This window comes from Manis javanica, chromosome 1, assembly GCF_040802235.1.
Source record: "Manis javanica isolate MJ-LG chromosome 1, MJ_LKY, whole genome shotgun sequence".
In the NCBI taxonomy this organism is placed as follows: domain Eukaryota; kingdom Metazoa; phylum Chordata; class Mammalia; order Pholidota; family Manidae; genus Manis; species Manis javanica.
Window position 1 is genome coordinate 184,235,622 of NC_133156.1, and position 20,985 is coordinate 184,256,606.

The 20,985-nt window shown below is 39.1% G+C and overlaps 1 protein-coding gene across 23 annotated transcripts in view; it reads left to right on the forward strand.

Annotated features, from left to right (window-relative positions):
- Positions 1–20,985, forward strand: part of AAK1 (AP2 associated kinase 1) — a 158,911-nt gene that overhangs the window by 72,799 nt on the left and 65,127 nt on the right. For all 23 annotated transcript variants that reach the window (XM_073212091.1, XM_073212089.1, XM_073212094.1 and 20 more), the window contains 2 exons: positions 6,320–6,428; positions 9,781–9,923. In XM_073212091.1, coding sequence (XP_073068192.1) covers positions 6,320–6,428; positions 9,781–9,923 — 252 coding nt within the window. The remainder of the gene's footprint in view (positions 1–6,319; positions 6,429–9,780; positions 9,924–20,985) is intronic.

Below are 20,985 nucleotides of genomic sequence, written 5' to 3' on the forward strand. Positions count from 1 at the left end.
TTACAAGCACAGTTCTGGGAAGGCAGAAATTTAGAACAGCATGAGTGGATAAAGGTAAGTATTTTAGTGGTCAGTTAACTCGACATGAATGTATAATGTGGCTGCCAAAAGAAAAAAAATGTCATTTTTAGCTACATTAATAGAATTAATAGAAGGTGATAGTGCTGGTCTTCTCTGTATGAGTCAGACCAGGCCTGGAGTATTTCATTCATTTCCTGGGGCCATTGTTATAAAAAGGATATAGAAAAAGCAAAGTGTGACTGAAAAACATGTGAAGAATGTGGATATGTTTAACCTAGAGAAGAAAAAACTTAAGAGTCTAAAAAACAATATTTCAGTTGTTTATTAAGTGAAAAAGTAGATTTGTTCTACAGCAATCTAGAATCAGAAGGTAGAATTTTCCAGCTGGATATAAGGAAGAACTGATCAGCAGTGAGGGTTGTCTGCAGATAGGCTGAGGGCCCAAGAAAATGAAATTACTCTAAGAAAACCACTTGTTGAAAGGCTATAGCAGAGATTCACATATGGGCTGCCTGGATGCTATAAATCAGTACTACTCAAAGTATCTTGTTTTCTTTCCCTCTCCCTTGTATGTTCCCCCACAACATTGTTTTCCCCTAGCTTATCATATTTTCTTTGTAAATTGAGATAAAATTTACCCTTGTAAGTATAACTCAGCGATTGTTAGTATATTCACAAGGCTGTTCACCCATCACCACCTGTCTAATTTCATTAACATTTTTTTCATCATCATAAAAGGAAATCCCATACCTATTAGTAGTTACTCCTTATTCACCTTTAATCTAGTCCCTACCAACCATTAATCTACTTTCTGTTGCCTATTTTGGATTTCATATAAATGAAATCATATAATATGTGGCCTCTTGTGTCAGATTTCCTCCACTTAGCATAATGTTGTCAAGGTTCATCCATGTTGTAGTATTTATGAAAACTTAATCCCTTTTCTGGGCTGCATAATACTCCATCATTTGTGTATGCCACATTTTGTTTGTACTGATGGACATTGTGTTGTCTCCACTTTTTGGCTATTTTGACTTTATGGCTGTTACAGACATTTGTGTACAAGTTTTTCTGTGGACATAATATTTCATTTCTCTTGGGTGCAAACAGGGATAAAATTGCTGAGTCATATGATAATTCCACTTTTTAGAAAATGCCAAATTGTGTTCCGTGGGAGCTGCACTGTTTTACATTTCTATCAGCAATGTATGAAGATTGCAGTTTGTTTGTATTGTTTCTGTTTTTGCCAATGTTTGTTGTTGTTTCTGTTTTTAATTATAGCCATCCTAGTGGTTGTGAAGTGATATCTCACTGTGGTTTTGATTTACACTTTCCTAACGGTGGTGTTGAACATCTTTTCATGAGCAATTTGTGTATGCTCTTTGGAGAAATGTCCATTCAGATCCTTTGCCAATTTTTACACTGCATTGTCTTTTTAATTGTTGAGTTTAAGAGTTCTATTTATGGCCTAGTTACTGGATCCTTGTCAGATGTATGATTTGCAGATATTTTTTCCATTCTTTGCATAGTCTTCATTTTCTTGACAATGTCCTTTGATACACAAGTTTTTAATTTTGATAAAGTGAAGTTAATCTACTTTTTCTTTGATTGCTTGTGCTTCAGATGTCATATCTAAGAACCATGTCCTAATCTAGTATCATGAAGATTTGTGTGTATGTTTTTTTCAGAAGTTTTAAGATCTTTGGTCCATTTTGAGTTAATTTTTGTAAATGGTATGAGGCAGGGATACAAATTCATTATCTTGCATATAGATATCCAGTTGTCCCAGTACCATTTCTTGGTAGGACTGTTCTTTCCCCCATTGAATTGTTTTGTCACCCTTGTCAAAAATCGATTGACTGCAGATGTATAGGTGCTACTAAGAGGATCTTGTGCCAGAATGTATGTCAACAAACTGCTTCCCTCATGGGTAGTCTCACTAGGAAAAGAAAGTCAGTTTAGTGATTTAATGGATTTATATCCTGGGGCAAGCTCCTTACTTCCTTAAAGATAAGATAAGTACTTGGTAAGTTCACTAACTAGCAGGTACTATGGACCACATTTTGAGTAGCAACTGCTCTAGATCTTTGCTACTTTAAGGTGCCATTGACGAGCAGCATCCAAGACCCTCTCCCAGAGCTACTGGATCAGAATCTGCTTTTAACAGGATCCATATGCAAGCAGGATCCATCCACAAGTGATTGATATGCATATTAAGGTTTGAGCAGCACTGCTCTAGCATTAGACTCCAGATGACATTAAAGATCTATTCAGTAAGTACAGGATTAATTAATAAGGCTTGGGAAAGGGCGAGTAAATGTGAATTTAAGAACAGTGTCTGGGACTTCTTACATAGCAGGAACCCACAAGGGCCCCACATACTTTGGCCTTTGAAAGAGCTCCAGGATAGCCCAAATTTCAGAGTGCTCATTTTCACTGATGGCGCTGGGCTTGATGGTTGTAGTTTGCTTGTGAAGGACTCCTTGAAGAGAGTTACAGAGGAAATTCAGAGGTATAGAGAACAAAGGGGGAAGGAACAGTGAACTTCTACACAAATGTCTGTAACAAAACAGTAGAAGGCTGAAGACTTCTATAAAGCAACTTTAGGAGAAATGAACTAAATTCCAGGCCTTAGAATCGTTTTCCTTTGTCTTTAAGTTAAGAAGAAGCTGAGATTTGGTTAAAAGATCTGTGAAACTCCAAACCTAGGTACGTACATTCAATAAAAAGATTGCCTTTTCAGAAAAAAAAAAAAAAATCTGTGGAACCATAGTGTGACCGCAGAAGGCAGCAGCACTAGTGCTGAGTCATAAATTCAGATAATATTGACTATTTGAACAGAGAGTCAAAGCAGGTAAATACACTTCTTTGGGAACTTCCTCTGCAAACGCAAGCTCTGTCAGCATCAAGAATTTGCAGGTGTCATGCTGACATTCCAAGGAAGGGTGGCCTGAGCAAATAATATACAGGAAAATTAGTTATGTACAATACTCACTTTTGCTGTTTTGAGGTGAATGACATGTTATTGATCTGCTATTTGGAAGGCTGTCTTTCTTGTTTTCTTGAACATAAATGTAAAGCTTCTTAAAATGTGTTTAGGAATTGAGTCCTCACTTTTCTTATAAGGCCTTCAGATTCTTAACTAGGAATTCTCTGCTATAAGAGTTTTGAAGCTACAGATAGAATACTCTTCTGTGCTATAAGCATCTTTAATTAGGACCCTAGATAAACTTGAAATCTGTGACAACTTATAGGATCTGGGTTGAAGGCCTGATTTTCAAATGGTAGTGTTTGTGTGTACTTATGCTAACGAAAAGTTTTTCAGCACTTCAAGCAGTTAAATATGAAAGTTACTAAGCTAACTACAAATCACTTTAAATATCTACTTAATAAAGCAGGTCTTCTAATAACATGTTTGTCAGCATTTTAAAATCCGTTTTAATGTTAATTTTAAAGTACAAATAAAAAAAAAAACAACATAATTCTTTATACTCACCACTGCTTAAATTGTGTAAACTGATCTGATCTATAACTTCACATTCCTCACTTCCCTAAAAATCAAGTTTTGACTCATATTCCTCATACAGACTTCATTTTAATACTCCAAATAATAGTTGCAGCCAAGGACATCAAAGCATCTTCCCCACATCCTGCCTTTTGCTGAATAAACAGGTGGTAATTGAGATCCAGTACCTTGTGTGTTCCATCCCATACCTCTGCGTCCATTTCTATTCTGTAAGCCCAGGGCTGTGCTTTTATCTAAAGCCAGGGGGATGGATGGGTGTCCTCTGGCCTGTAGCTCCTGAGAGCTGGGTAGGAGCCACTGCTAGACCCTAAATGTGAGTCCATTTTAATTTGCACTAAGATTTTCTCTTGACCATTCCTACATTTCACAGCCATCCAAACAGATCTCCATCAGTCACAAATTAGTGAGGTTTTACTTTAAAATCTTAGACACTGCTGTATCATGAAGTCATTGAAAGTAAGGGCCACAGTCTCCCTCCAAAAAAGGAGGGAGACCTGCTTGGACAAATCTCAGAAACTCTGCAGAAGACAAAATGAACAGGAATTTGGGCTTGAACTGATCAGCAAAAGTCTTGGCAAGCTGTTCTAGGATGCCATCAGCAGATGTTAATTATCCAGTTTGGGTCCTCTGATAGCTCTTGACCTCCTCTTGGTTCTGCCAATGCTTTTTTTCCCCCTTCCAGATTCTTTATTATACCTCTTCGGGTGAGACAAACTCAGAGAAAACATTGCTGATTTTTTTTTCAAACAGTTAAATGTAGACAAATCACTAATGTTAGAAACATTAGTCTTTCATTCCTCATATGAACATTTGGAGGACATGATCTACTGCTTCATTTTGGTTTCAAAGAACTTCTCTTCAGTTCTTCCACTTCCAGGACTGTGTAAATAGAAATAGTTTTAGAAGAGTTGCGGATGAGACTGAAAAGCAGAGGAAAAAATAGTTCTCTAAAACATGAGTCCTGAATCACTTTGTTTTGGAGAACCTGGAACTCTAGAGACTGCTTTTCTGCCTCATTATCACCCTTGTCTCCAAAGCAGTTGCTCTAAGCCATTTATTTCTCTCATCAAGCTTCTTTCTCATTCCCTTATACTTCAAAGATGATCTTGTACTCTACCAAAAATAGAACAAAATATCTGAACTCATTCAAATTCCCTTTTTCTCCAGCCTTAAACCAATATGCATATCCATCATCCATCCTTGTTTCCCTTCCTGCTTGACAGGAAGGAAATGTCTTTCTGAAACCAGTCCCTTTAATAGTGCTCTCAATCTCAAACCCCGTTACTTACAGGACTTTGTTCCATCAATTATCCTCATCCTCTCCACTATTTTAAAGCTCTCTTCCCCAACTCCTTCCACTCTGTCCTGTTCAGTTTTCTCCCATTCTAAAAATCCCCTCTCTCAATGCTGCTTCTCTTAAATACAAACTGTTCTGAAAGAGTCATCTGTAGTGGCTGGCTCTACATGCTCAACTCTCACTTTTTGCAAGCCCTGTTCTGTTCTCTTGTCCATTCCGTCCTTTCTCTGAAACTGTTCCTGCATAGCTTTCCAGAAACTTCCCAACTGCCAATTCCAGTGGTTACATTTCTGTTTTTGTCTGCTTTTCTGAGGCAGGAGTCATTCTTAATCCCTCACTCAAAGGAAAGTTCTAATGACTTGCAACTTTGATACTTAGGGTTCAGGTGTGTTCATTTGATACTAGGAAACTTCCTCTTGGTATATAATTGCAGACTGAAGAGATTTTATCACTATAAACAGCTGAATCTTCAGTTAGTGTCATGGTAGTTACTGTTCCTGTGATCTAAACTGCCATGTTTGTATGCTGACTCATAGAACCACTTATTTTCCACTCCTCCCCCTGACTTTTTTAAAAACAAAATAGTGTATTATTAAAAATAGTTTAGAAATATCTTGCCTTGTGTTTGTCTAAAAATCCTATTATCCAGCTGCTCACTTTTTCTTTCTCCAACTTAGTTCTTGATGATCTTGGATTTTGAATATCATCATTACAAAGATTTGCCTCTGTTGATGTCAAAATAACTCTACCAAGGTATGAGGAAACTTCCAGTGCTTAAATGAGTTCTGACAAATAGGAAGTGCTTGATAAATATTTGTTGAATAAGTGAATTCCACAATCAGCCCTGAGAGATCATATCAGTTCCAACCGGAGAGCTACACATGACCCATCTTATATCCCAGTTTGAAGAATTAATTATGAGTAAAATGTTTAGGTTGGATGCCATTGTAGTCCCCTCAGAATTTTGTGAAGCAGCTTTTTTTCCCCATATATTTCCTAAAGAGATAAAAAGAGTATGAGCAATGCAGAAGTCAAGTTGAATTCACTTGTGTTCCTACAACCAGGAAAAATACTAGCTTCATTTTTTCTGAATTAAAAATTCATACATCTAAATAATTCACACTGTCTCATTCCTCTTAGCCCCTCTGCAGTGTTTCTGGAAATGGGAGTCTTTGCATCTGGTATACGTGGAGCATTGATGTTGTGAGCAAGTAGGCACCCTGTGTGCATTTGGTTCTAGAATTCAGTTCATGAGAGTGCTATGGTTTAAGTGGGGGTGTAAAATGCTATTGAAATTCTGGCCATGAACCTCAGAGGCCACTGGAAACCTGCTCTTGACCCTCCTCCTTAATCTTACCTCTCATCACTGTGTCATCTATATATACTTGAAGTATCTGTTCCAATAGAACTGAATGGCTCATTCTGTCTCTTTTGGTGTCTGGAACTGATAATACATTCCTCAACTCTCTTTACAGAGAGACTTGTCGGGGCACAAGAACATTGTGGGTTACATTGACTCCAGTATCAACAATGTGAGTAGCGGTGATGTATGGGAAGTACTCATTTTGATGGACTTCTGTAGGGGTGAGTATATGAGCCATACCTTAAGCTGTCATTCTTCTAGCACTTTGATTGTCAAGGGCATGGAGGTCATTTCAGTCAATGTGTACTGTACCCTGATGTATGTCATTCTGGTTTTAAAGATGGTAAAACTAAGAGGCTAAAAGATTCAGAGCCTGCTGTTACCTTTTGGTTATTCTTATAATGGCAAGGATCAATGGCACAACTAATTCAAAGTGGTGGATAATACAAAACTTTTTTTATTAGGTTTAGGAAGGTTTGGTGCTCGGTGAATGAGAATGTATGAGACCAAGAATGGAAGTGTTCCTTGCGATGCTTTAAAACAAATGATGAAGGCACATTATTAATAAAGACCCAACTCCAGATGAACTAAAGAAACAATTCAGTGAAAGGCCTATTATACCCTGAAAACTACAAGACACTCTTAAGAGAAATTAAAGATGACACTAACAAATGGAAACTCATCCCATGCTCTCGGCTAGGAAGAATTAATATTGTCAAAATGGCCATCCTGCCTAAAGCAATCTATAGATTCAATGCAATCCCTATCAAAATAACAACAGCATTCTTCAACGAACTGAAACAAATAGTTTTAAAATACATATGGAACCACAAAAGATCCCAAATAGCCAAAGCAATCCTGAGAAGGAAGAATAAAGCAGGGAGGATCTCGCTTCCCAACTTCAAACTCTACTACAAAGGCACAGTAATCAAGACAATTTGGTACTGGCAGAAGAACAGACCCACAGACCAGTGGAACCGAATAGAGACTCCAGATAATAACCCAAACATATATGGTCAATTAATATATGATAAAGGAGCCATGGACATACAGTGGGGAATCAACAGCCTCTTTAACAGCTGGTGTTGGCAAAACTGGACAGCTACATGGAAGAGAATGAAACGGAATCATTGTCTAACCCCATACACAAAAGTAAACTCGAAATGGATCAAAGACCTGAATGTAAGTCATGAAACCATAAAACTCTTAGAAAAAATCATAGGCAAAAATCTCTTGGACATAAACATGAACAACTTCTCCATGAACATATTTCCTCGGGCAAGGGAAACAAAAGCAAAAATGAACAAGTGGGACTATATCAAGCTGAAAAGCTTCTGTACAGCAAAGGACACCATCAATAGAACAAAAAGGCATCCTACAGTATGGGAGAGTATATTCATAAATGACAGATCCAATAAAGGGTTGACATCCAAAATATATAAAGAACTCATGCACCTCAACAAACAAAAAGCAAATAAGCCAATTAAAAAATGGGCAGAGGAGCTGAACAGACACTTCTCCAAAGAAGAAATTCAGATAGCCAACAGGCACATGAAAACATGCTCCACATCGCTAACCATCAGAGAAATGCAAATTAAAACCACAATGAGATATCACCTCACACCAGTTAGGATGGCCAACATCCAAAAGACAAACAACAACAAATGTTGGTGAGGATGTGGAGAAAGGGGAACCCTCCCACACTGCTGGTGGGAATGTAAACTAGTTCAACCATTGTGGAAAGCAGTATGGAGGTTCCTCAAAAAGCTCAAAATACAAATACCATTTGACCCAGGGATTCCACTCCTAGGAATTTACCCTAAGAATGCATCAGCCCAGTTTGAAAAAGATATATGCACCCGTATGTTTATCAAAGCATTATTTACAATAGCCAAGAAATGGAAGCAACATAAGTGTCCATCAGTAGATGAATGGATAAAGAAGATGTGGTACATGTACACAGTGGAATATTATTCAGCCATAAGAAGAAAACATAGTCCTACCATTTGCAACAACATAGATGGAGCTAGAGGGTATTATGCTCAGTGAAATAAGCCAAGCAGAGAAAGACACGTATCAAATGATTTCACTCATCTGTGGAGTATAAGAACAAAGAAAAAAACTGAAAGAGCAAAACAGCAGCAGACCCCCAGAACCCAAAAATGGACTAACAGTTACCAAAGGGAAAGGCACTGGGTAGGATGGGTGGGAAGGGAGGGATAAGGGGTGGGAAAAAAGAAAGGGTGCATTTATGATTAGCATGTATAATGGGGGGGCACGGGGAGGGCTGTACAACACAGAGAAGACAAGTAGTGACTCTATAGCATCTTACTACAGCTGATAGAGGTTGTAATGGGGTATGTGGGGGTGACTTGGTGATGCGGGAAGTTTAGTAAACATAATGTTCCTCATGTAATTGTAGATTAATGATACCAATAAAAAAAAAGAAAGAAAAAGAAACCAGCTTCCCCACTCCACTCATGTATTCTCTTCTCCACTCATACCACCATCCTTGTGTTAAGGAGTAAAAGAATACTTTCATCTAATGCAAGTGACCTTCTCCTTGCTAGAGAGCTGTAATTTCCCACAGAGCAACATTCAGATGCTGTTGCTGTTAACAGTAGAGTTAAATAGTTGAAAGCTTGGAGTTGTAAGCAGTATTTGTCTTGGGAAATCCAGACTTTAGCATGAATTTATTCAGAGTTGACAACATTTCATACAACCATTATTCAGAGGTTTGACTTTTTTGGCCTGAGCAGCTTCATACAAGCTTAGGCCACTGTCTCACTGTTGGGTGCCCTGTTTGTAATCACCCGTACTTCCAGTAATATTTTCCTTGCCTTTAAAGATGCTGCTCACAAATTAAATATGTTGCTAATCCCAAAAATGTGATGTTAATAATTTCATCCTTTACTATGAAGACTGTGGAGCTGATTTTGTAAAATATTACCAAATTTGACCTTGACAGTTTGTTTCTTCCTTCCTGTTCCTTTTTGGACAGTCAGATGTTTAGAGATGAGGCAGTAGGAGCATCCAGAGGTCTGGATAATTTTGTAAGTGAGTTCGTCAGCCTTTTGCTCGTGGAGGTTATAAGTGTTGGCATAGCATTTCTGCAGACCAGGCAGCAAGTAGTGAAGCCAGAGAGACAAAGCTGCTCCTAAAGCACAGACCGTAAAGCTATCTTCTCCTTGCTCCTGGGGTCTGTTGTGCAGTCAAGATAGGGCAAGTTGAACCTGTGGCCCCATCTCACACACAATGGGGACAGTATAGCCAGGCTGCTATAAGCAGGACCATATTGTCAGTTTTCTTCTAACCTTGCAGACATAATGAAAGCAGCTCATGTCTGGCATGCTTCATAAAATAAATGTTTTGACACATTAGAGGGCACTGGCTTGTAAGAGAACCAAATCCTGGGCTAGGAATCGACACACCTGGGTTTCAGTCCTGGATCAGCCAATGATCTGCTCTGTTACCTTAGTCCAGATTATTCCTCTGTGGACAGCCATTCATTCTCTTGGGTAAGTGATAAGTCTGAATGTTTATAACCTCTCTTTTGCTCTGCACCCCTCTCAGGAGGCCAGGTGGTCAACCTGATGAACCAGCGCCTGCAGACAGGTTTTACCGAAAATGAAGTACTCCAGATATTTTGTGACACATGTGAAGCTGTTGCCCGTCTGCATCAGTGCAAAACGCCCATCATCCACCGTGACTTGAAGGTAGCAGACCGCACTGTTTCATGATGTGCATTCATTCATACAGGGTATTTTCTATGTGCCCCAGGAATGGGGTAGATACAGTGGGGATTGGAGAGAAGTCCAAGGCATTGTACCAAATTCTAAGCTTACATTCTGCTTGGGGAGAGAATACAAAGGAAGAAAAGAAGTAACAATACAGTACAGATACCATTTTTTTTACTTAAGTAGCCTTCAGAAATTCTTTATAATCATCAAATGCCTGAACACATATTGTTTCATTTTTTTCCTGAGGTACTCCCAAGTTCACTTTTCTGGGGTCATGAAGAGTAAGGTATTAGGTAGTTTGTCAACAAGGGAAAAGAAATTCTGCCATTTGCAGCAACATGGATGGAGCTAGAGGGTATTATGCTCAGTGAAATAAGTCAAGCGGAGAAAGACAAATACCAAATGATTTCACTCATTTGTGGAGTGTAACAACAAAGTGAAACAGAAGGAACAAAATAGCAGTAGACTCATAGACACCAAGAAGGGACTAGTGGTTACGAAAGGAGAGGGGTTGGGGAGGAGGAGGTTGGAGGGAGAAGGGAATTAGGGGGCACTGTAATTCACAGTTACAATATAGGTAGGTCACTGGGATTGTAGCACAGCACAGAGAATATAATTAATGACTCTGTAGCATCTTACTATGTTGATAGGCAGTGACTGCAGTAGGGGGTGAGATCTTGATAATAGGGGTGAATGTTGAACCACTGTCCTTTGTATGTGAAACTATCATTAAGATTGTATACCAATGATACTTCAGTAACAACAGAAAAGTAGTTTGTCCACAAAGATGCTTGGTCTTTAAAGTCTATTTCATATTTTGCAAAATCCATTAATTGATTACTTGAAAAATTTGTCCTACTAAATTCCATCCCCTTTCACTGGGCCTTTCATATTTTAGTCACTTGACTGTTCATTGAATGGAATTGGCACCTGGTTAGGATTCAGTGGCATTGGTGGAGTGCTGACTGTGTGCCATGTACTCTTCACTGGACCCTTTGTGTACACTGTCTCTTTGGAGGAAGATGTTCTTTACATTTTATAGTCTGGGAAACTCAGGAGCAGAGAGGTTAGTTACATGGGTTGACTAAGATTGTATAACTAGGAAGGGAGCAGTATCAGAATTGGAATCCAGCTCTTCTGATTTCTAAATTACAATTTCCTTTCATTATAACTGTGTTTTGAGAAACATGCTTCGTGGCTAAAAACTTTCATCAACATTCCCTAGTGTGCTTGTTAAATGCAAGCTACTGGGTTCCACTCTGAATCTGTTGGACTGCAATTTTTATGGTAATGTCAGGGAAACCCAGGAATTCATATGTTAATAAGCACCCCAGGTGGTTTTATACGTTCTAGAGTTTGAGGATCACTGCAGCATACTGGCATTTCTGTTTTAAGGGTTTTATTTTTAGCCTTTTTTTAAATTGAGATGTAATTCACATACCATAAAATTCACCTCTAGTGTACAATTCAATGATTTCTGTATATGTACAGGGTTGTGCAACCATCACCACTATCTAATTCCAGAACATTTCATCATATCAAAAAGAACCCCTGTATCTATTAGCATTCCCTCCTCATTCTCTCCTTGTGCCAGACCCAGGCAACAACTTACCTTTCTATTGCTTATTCTGGACATCTCATATAAATGGGACCATTCAAGATGTGACCTCTTGTGTGTGACTTCTCACCACTACAATAATGTTTTTAAGGTTCATCTATGTTGTAGCATATATCAATACTGAATTCCTTTTTGTGGCATAATATTCTGTTGTATGGATATACTGCATTTTGTTTATCCATTCATCAGTTGGTGGACATTTGAGTTGATTTTGTTTTGGCTGTTGCGAATAAGGCTGCTGTGAACAGCTGTGTAGTAGCTTTACGTGGGCATCATATGTTTTCATTTCTCATGGGCATATACCTAGGCATGGAATTTCTAGGTCTTACTGTAATTGTTTAAGTTTGAGGAACTGCCAGACTGTTTTCCAAAGAGGCTACACTATTTTCCATCCCACCAGCAGTACATGAAGGCTCCAATTTCTCCACTGCTCACCAACAATTGTTGAGCCAGTGCCACTCCATGTGGGGGTCTGATTGTTCACATGCACAACTGAGAAAGGCCCCTCTTGCCCTGCCCACCTTGTGTGCCGTCTTTCTGCCAAAGCACTATATAGGAAATAGGCTGAGAACAGTCCCTGTCCTTACACACCCTGTGTTATAAAAATAACAATAAAGGGAGTTCTGTTCTTTACTGACAGTCTCTCTTCAAACACATTATTTTAGCACTTTAATTATTTCCCCCATTTTAAAATTTTCATCCCTTTTCAGAAAGGTAGAGATGATTATTGCCAATCATTGGGCCGTAGGCCCAGGGAGGTCACGTAAGCCAGCTTTCTCCTTTTACCAAAGAGGAAGCCTCTGCGCAGAAAGGCTGTGACCTGCACAGCCAATTCAGTGAGCAAACCAGAATAAAGGCCAAGGTTTTCACTCCCACTGGGTTTTTATTTGTTTTTTCTGTATGATACCATGCTGTCTGTCCAAGCACTGAAGAAAGAGGAAGAAAAGGGTTAAGATTTCCTAAGTACATTCAGATTGAAAAAGTCATGAATGACTCCTCTTTTGTCAGAAAAGAGATTTTGATTTTGTGAAGTACAATAGGATGAAGATTGTTGCCCCATTTTTAGAATCACAGGTTTGAAAATCTATATTCATCTAATCCTCAAAATTTTACAGTGGTAAAGAATTCTATGACCGAAATGCCTGAATGCCATATCTGTTTGGAATAATGTCGAGATGAAGAGGTCAGTAGGAGGTGGCTTTCCAGACCTTTTAACTAAAGCTGTAAGCAGAGTTTGGGAGTGACAACTTTAATAACCTTCTGAGCTGATAGGTTGGGAAATCAGGTGAGCAGTATTACACTTTCAAGGAGCTGAGAGATTTGAGGATGGTAAGCAGTGGTGACCAATGTTAGGCTTATCCTAAGGGACTTTGCCGAAAACAAAGCAACTCTGCAAATTTTCTGAAGGTTTCAGAAGATATTTGTATGAATATCCAGTTGGTTTGCTACCTTCCTCATCTCATTTAACCCCTCTTGGCCCTGCTCTAGGCTTGGCGTTGGGCACCTCACACCTGGACAATTGTGCCTGCCCTCTTCTCTCCTTTTTCTTATTCTCCCTCCTCTGTCACTATGCTAACCTTCCTGAATCTCCTTTCTTCATCTGCTGCTGACTCTTCAACCTGCTGAATGGCTCCCTGGGGGCCGTCCTCTGGTCCTCCCCCCCTCCCTTCTCCTTCGCCAGTCGGAACTGTCTGCGTTCCTTACGTGCATAATGCACATCAGTGCAGTGCGTGAGGGTGTAATCCCAGCAGTCAGGCAGCCTGAGCCCAAATCTGCCCTGGCAGCCTTGTGACCTCAGGCACTTTAGGTAACTGGACTCCATTTTCTTATCTGCTAAGGGGGTTAATAAGGCTTTGTCAGAATTTCATGAAACACTATAGGTGAAAGTACACGGGGCGGTGTAGGCACATGGTTAAGTACTGTTAGTTGCTGATACCGTGATTATTAGCACTCCTGCCTCTGTGCCTTTGTTCCTGTTACCAGTTCCACTTATCTAAGTCCTCCAATTGCTCCAAGTCCCAGCATTATCTTATCTTCCCATTCTTGAGAGCACTAGCCCATAATATTTCCAGTCCCATATGTCAGTTTTCTTTGCAAGGCCAGTGTCCTTACAGTGCTGACTCCACTGGCCCGCCTCTGTGCCTCAGACCCCTCAGGCACGCTCCCATCTCAGCCGGTCCAGCAGGCTGTTCTCTGCTTGGAATGCTCCTCCCCCTGGTGTTCCCTGGCTTCTCCTGTCGTCGTTCACATCTCTGCCCCCCTCATCAGAGTGACTTTCCCTAACTATGCCTCCCTTTTCACCTTACATATATTTAGCCTGTGGGGGTTTTTCATAACATTTATCACTACCAGGCAATTATACTTACTAGCTTACTATCCTCACGTGGACCCTAAGCTCCATGAGGAGGAACTTTGATTTGTTCACAGCCTTACCCGAGAACCTAGAAAAGTACTTGGCATGTAGTAGAAGTTCAAATGTGCTTCTTTAATAAATGAATTGTAATAACATCTTACATTTGTATAGAGAGATTTACAGTTTGCTTCATGTACATTCTATTACTTACTTCATAACAACAGTGATAGAAATACTATTATCAGCTCTACTTTGCAGATGAGAAACAAACCCAAAGAAGTTTAAAGATTAGTCCAATGTCAAACATCTAAAATTGTCCATGAAGTTTCTGGCCCCCAAGCCCAATGTGGCTGCCACTTGTTGATGAAGTGTGGTGTTGATGGTGGTGGTGATGATGAGGGAGGGCAGCAGCCAGCTTGATGTTGGCAGATCTTGGTTTTCATAGGTGTTACAAGTCACAGGGACAGACTGACAGGTGGCAGAGGGCTGCAGCATCTGCTAAGGTGCTTACTGCCATGTGATTTCATCTTCGTCATCTCATTTGACCTCCTACAATCTTGCAGTGTGGCCAGAGCAGGGATTATTTAAATTCTTACCTGCACTGATATCTTTGATATTCGTAAAGCTGTCCCTACATTGATATTTCTTGCCCTTTTGTCTACTTTTGTATACACCCTTAATTTTTAATTGGTCTTCCTGTAAATATAGTTTTGTACAATATTATCTTTGGGGAGGGAGGGAGGCAAGCTGAGGTGGGGACCAGGCTGGATATAACTCCTGAGTTCTGCTATTATGCAACTAACCAGAAATACAAACCTAGTTTTTAAGGTAAGGGAGGAAAACAAAAATAACAAAACCCCAATGTGCCTCCTCTTACTCTTTTTTTAAAAATTTTTTTACTAAGGTATCATTGATAGACAATCATATGAAGGTTTCATAAGAGCAACATTGTGGTTATTACATTCACCCATATTATTGAGTCTCCCCCCACACCCCAGTACAGTCACTGTCCATCAGTATAGCAAGATACCACAGAGTCACTACTTGTCTTCTCTGTGCTTACTGTCTTCCCTGTGACCCCCACACACACCATGTGTCCCAATCATAATACCCCTCAATCCCCTTCTCCCTCCCTCCCAGCCCACCCTCCCCCATTCCACCCCTTTGATAACTGCTTGGAGTCTGTGATTCTGCCGCTGTTTTGTTACTTCAGTTTTGCTTTGTTGTTATACTCCACAAATGAGTGAAATCATTTGATACTTGTCTTTCTCTGCCTGGCTTATTTCACTGAGCATAATACCCTCTAGCTCCATCCATGTTGTTGCAAATGGTAGGATTTGTTTTCTTCTTATGGCTGAATAATATTCCATTGTGCATATGTACCACATTTCTTTATCCATTCGTCTACTGATGGACACTTAAGTTGCTTCCATATCTTGGCTATTGTAAATAGTGCTGTGATAAACATAGGGGTGCATATGTTCTTTTGAATCAGGGATCTTATTTTCTTTGGGTAAATTCCTAGGAGTGGAATTCCTGGGTCAAGTGGTATTTCTATTTTTTTGCTTTTCGAGGACCTCCATATTGCTTTCACAACAGTTGCACCAATTTACACCTACGCCAACAGTGTAGGAGGGTTCCCCTTTCTCTGCATTCTCTCCAGCATTTGTTGTTCCTTGTCTTTTGAATCTTGGCCACCCTAACTGGTGTGAGGTGATGTCTAATTGTGGTTTTAATTTGCATTTCCCTGATGATCAGCAATGTGGAGCATCTTCTCAAGCACCTGTTGGCCATCTGAATTTCTTCTTTGGAGAAGTGTCTGTTCAGCTCCTCTGCCCATTTTTTAATTGGCTTATTTGCTTTTTGGGTGTTGAGGCATGTGAGCTCTTTATATATTTTGGATCTTAATCCCTTATCAGGTATGTTGTTTATGAGTATATTCTCCCATACTCATAGGATGCCTTTTTGTTCTGTTGATGGTGTCCTTTGCTGTACAGAAGCTTTTTAGTTTGATGTACTTCCATTTGTTCATTTTTGCTTTTGTTTCCCTTGCCCAAGGAGATATATTCAGGAAAAAGTTGCTCGTGTTTATTATATTCAAGAGATTTTGCCTGTTTTCTTCTAAGAGTTTTATGGTTTCATGACTTACATTCAGGTCTTTGATCCATTTCGACTTTACTTTTGTGTATGGGGTTAGACAATGATCCAATTTCATTCTCTTGCATGTAGTTGTTCAGTTTTGATACCACCAGTTGTTGAAGAGACTGTCTTTTCCCCATTGTATATCCATGGGTCCTTTATTGTATATCAACTGGCTATATATGCTTGGGTTTATATCTGGGCTGTCTTTTCTGTTCCACTGGTCTATGGGTCTTTTCTTGTGCCAGTACCAAATTGTCTTCATTACTGTGGCTTTGTAGTGGAGCTTGAAGTCAGGGAGTGTAATCCTCCCAGCTTTATTCTACCTTCTCAGGATTGCTTTGGCTATTTTGAGTCATTTGTGGTCTATATGAATTTTAGAACTATTTGTTCTAGTTTGTTGAAGAATGCCGTTGTTATTTTGATAGGGATTGCATTGAATCTGTAGATTGCTTTAGGCAGGATGGCCATTTTGACAATATTGATTCTTCCTATCCATGAACACAGGATGAATTTCCATATATTGGCGTCTTCTTTAATTTCTCTCATGAGTATCTTGTATTTTTCAGGGTATAGGTCTTTCATCTCCTTGGTTAGGTTTATTCCTAGGTATTTTATTCTTTTTGATGCAATTGTAAATGGAATTGTTTTCCTGATTTCTCTTTCTTCTAATTCATCATTAGTATATAGGAATGCAACAAATTTCTGCATATTAATTATGTATCCTGCAACTTTGCTGAATTCAGTTATTAGTTCTTGTAGTTTTTGGGTGGATTCTTTTTATTTATTTATTCATTTATTTATTTATTTACTTACTTACTTATTTTGGTATCAGGATCTACAATTACATGAGCAACACTATGGTTACCAGACTCCCCCCATTATCAAGTGCCCACCACATACCCCATTACAGTCACTGTCTATCAGTGTAGTAAGATGCTATAGAATCACTACTTGTCTTCTCTGTGTGGTACAGCCCTCCCTGTGCGCCCCCCCCCACATTACATATGCTAATTGTAATGCCCCTTTTTTCCCCTTATCCCTCCCTTCCCACCCATCCTCCCGAGTCCCTTTCCCTTTGGTAACTGTTAGTCCATTCCTGGGTTCTGTGAGTCTGCTGCTGTTTTGCTCCTTCAGTTTTTTTCTTTGTTCTTATACTCCACAGATGAGTGAAATCATTTGATACGTGTCTTTCTCCGCCTGGCTTATTTCACTGAGCATAATACCCTCTAGCTCCTTCCATGTTGTTGCAAATGGTAGGATTTGTTTTCTTCTTATGGCTGAATAATATTCCATTGTGTATATGTACCACATCTTCTTTATCCATTCATCTACTGATGGACACTTAGGTTCCTTCCATTTCTTGGCTATTGTAAATAGTGCTTCGATAAACATAAGAATGCATATGTGTTTTTCAAACTGGGATGCTGTGTTCTTGGGGTAAATTCCTAGAAGTGGAATTCCTGGTCAAATGGTATTTGTATTTTGAGCTTTTTGAGGAACCTCCATACTGCTTTCCACAATGGTTGAACTATTTTACATTCCCACCAGCAGTGTAGGAGGGTTCCCCTTTCTCCACATCCTTGCCAACATTTGTTGTTTGTCCTTTGGATGTTGGCCATCCTAACTAGTGTGAGGAGATATCTTATTGTGGATTTAATTTGCATTTCTCTGATGATTAGTGATGTGGAGCATGTTTTCATGTGCCTGTTGGTCATCTGAATTTCTTCTTTGGAGAAGTGTCTGTTCAGCTCCTCTGCCCATTTTTTAATTAGATTATTTACTTTTTGTTTGTTGAGGTGCATGAGCTCTTTATATATTTTGGATGTCAACCCTTTATTGGATCTGTCATTTATGAATATATTCTCCCATACTGTCGGATGCCTTTTTGTTCTATTGATGGTGTCCTTTGCTATACAGAAGCTTTCCAGCTTGATATAGTCCCACTTGTTCATTTTTGCTTTTGTTTCCCTTGCCCGAGGAATTAGGTTTATGAAGAACTTGCTCATGCTTATGTCCAAGAGATTTTTGCCTATGTTTTTTTCTAAGAGTTTTATGGTTTCATGACTTATATTCAGGTCTTTGATCCATTTCGAATGAACTTTTTTGCATGGAATTAGGCAATGATCCAGTTTCATTATCTTCCATGTAGCTGTCCAGTTTTGCCAACACCAGCTGTTGAAGAGACTGTCATTTCCCCATTGTGTATTCATGACTCCTTTGTCGTATATTAATTGACCATATGTATTTGTGTTATTATCTGGACTCTATTCTGTTCCACTGGTCTGTGGGTCTGTTCTTGTGTCAGTATTAAATTGTCTTGATTACTGTGGCTTTGTAAGAGAGCTTAAAGTTAGGAAGTGTGATACCCCTGCTTTACTCTTTCTTCTCAGGATTGCTTTGGCTATTCGGGGTCTTTTGTGGTTCCATATGAATTTTAGAACTATTTGTTCCAGTTCGTTGAAGAATGCTATTGGTGTTTTGATAGGGATTGTATTGAATCTGTTGATTGCTCTAGGCAGGATGTCCATTTTGATAATATTAATTCTTCTTATGGGGTGGATTCTTTAGGGTTTATGTGCAATATCATGTCATCTGCAAACAGTGACAGTTTTACTTCTTTGTTTTGTGTGATTGCCATTGCTAGGACCTCCAGTACTATGTTGAATAAAAGTGGAGATAGTGGGCATCCTTGTCTTGTTCCTGATTTTAAAAGAAAAGCTTTTAGCTTTTCACTGTTAAGTATGATGTTGGCTGTGGGTTTGTCATATATGGCCTTTATTATGTTGAGGTACTTGCCCTCTGTACCTATTTTGTTGAGAGTTTTTATCATGAATGTATGTTGAATTTTATTGAATGCTTTTTCAGCATCTATGGAGATGATCATGTGGTTTTTGTCCTTTTTGTTGATGTGGTAGATGATGTTGATGGATTGTTGAATGTTGTATCATCCTTGCATCCCTGGAATAAATCCTACTTGATCATGGTGGATGATCTTTTTGATGTATTTTTGAAGTCAGTTTGCTAATATTTTGTTGAGTATTTTTGCATCTATGTTCATCAGGGATATTGGTCTGTAATTTTCTTTTTTTTGTGGTATCTTTACCTGGTTTTGGTATTAAAGTGATGTTGTCCTAATAGAATGTGTTTGAAAGTATAACCTCCTCTTCTACTTTTTGGAAAACTTTAAAGAGGATGGGTATTAGGTCTCCAAATGTTAGATGAAATTCAGTGGTTAAGCCATCTGGTCCAGTAGTTTTGTTCTTAGGTAGTTTTTTGATTACCACTTCAATTTCATTGCTGGTAATTTGTTCAGATTGTCTGTTTCTTCCTGGGTCAGTTTTAGAAGGTTTTATTTTTTTAGAGAGTTCTCTATTTCTTCTAGATTATGTGCCTCCTCTTATTCTTATTCCTCCTCTTCATTCTCTCCTTTGTCTACTTAGTTCTCTTCCTTCCCCCAACATTGATTTTGATCTTGAGAATTACCTTGTTTGTGTTCTGATATGAATTAACTTCAGTTTTCTAGATTGTACATTCCAGCATTAGAAATGTAGGAACTGATTTGAGAAGAGACTGCACACATACCATAGGAGATGTATGGTTTCACACGAGCCCTGTAAGACACATGAGGCCAAGAAGGAAGATTGTTGCCAAATGATGCTGAATAAGGGATTTCAGGGTCTCTGTTGTGTGTCATATACTGGACAGGGCATTGTAGGGGACACATAGTCATTATATAATTATACACCAGATGTTTGCAAACTTTTCTCCTAAGGGCAGATAGTAAATATTTTAGCTGTTTAGTCTTTGTCACAACTGTTCAACTCTGCATTTGAATCTCAAAAGCAGCCATACAGAGGATAAATAACTGAGGGTCTTTGACCTGAGAGTCTTACTTTGCCAAGCCCTCCTACCGACAGTAAGTTCTACAAATTTTGTAGGGTGACCATGGAAAGTTTTACTGGATTACAACTTGAATAAGGCCTTGAGCAGTGGAGAGTGGGCAATTTAAAGAAGAACAAACCAGGCAACATAGGGAATGCTTAAAGAACATGGAGCAAATTAGCCTGGCTAGTTTTTAGAGGCTTGGCTCCTCAGTGATGAGATTCCTATTTTAGGGACATTTCTGTACAGAAAGGACTAAGATAGTCCTGTTCTTAGGCTGCTTTCCAGTATACTGGGTGAGTGTAGTCATCACACCCACCAGGGTTGGAAGGTGGGAGTGGTGACCTTGAGTCATTGCTTCTAACCTGCTTCTTGCCCTGGCGGAAGGGTAATTGCCTGTCCTTCTCTAGAGTTAGATTGCCTAGGTTTACTTCCTGGCTTAATCACTGTGAGCCTTACTGTCCCCATCTGTAAAATGGAGATATTATTGTATTATTAATGAGGATTCAGTGAGATAATCCATGTAAAGTGCTAAGTATAGAAGTATTCATAAGAGTAAAAGCTCAGTAAATGGTAGCTGTTCTTTTCATAACCTCTAAATTACATTGAAAATGTTAGTGTTTCTTTGCTAGAATTATTTTAGATTCCTAAAGTGAGTGTGTGTTCAGAATAGCTTGACTGTTTCACTTTGTGTAAATAAATTAAACTGATGAGTTTATAAAAAGCTGTAGATGGTAGAAATATTTGTCTGCTGTAGCCTTGGCTCTAGGGAACAAGTCTCCCTAAGGGTTCTTAGGGTTCTTATTTGTAAGAGCATATTCACTTAAGTTGATGGTCATAGTTCACATGGCCTGTGTGGCTAAAAATCCCAAGGTCAAGATTTCAGATTAAAGTGATTGTAGGTTAGTAGTGCCCCAGGTGCAGAGCATATCCCCACTGAAAAAAGGATAGACTTTAAACTCAGGCCTCAAGGGCTTCCTACAGATGAAGTCTGAGGAACATGAGTTAACGCATTTTGCCAACAATGACGAAACCCCTCTCAA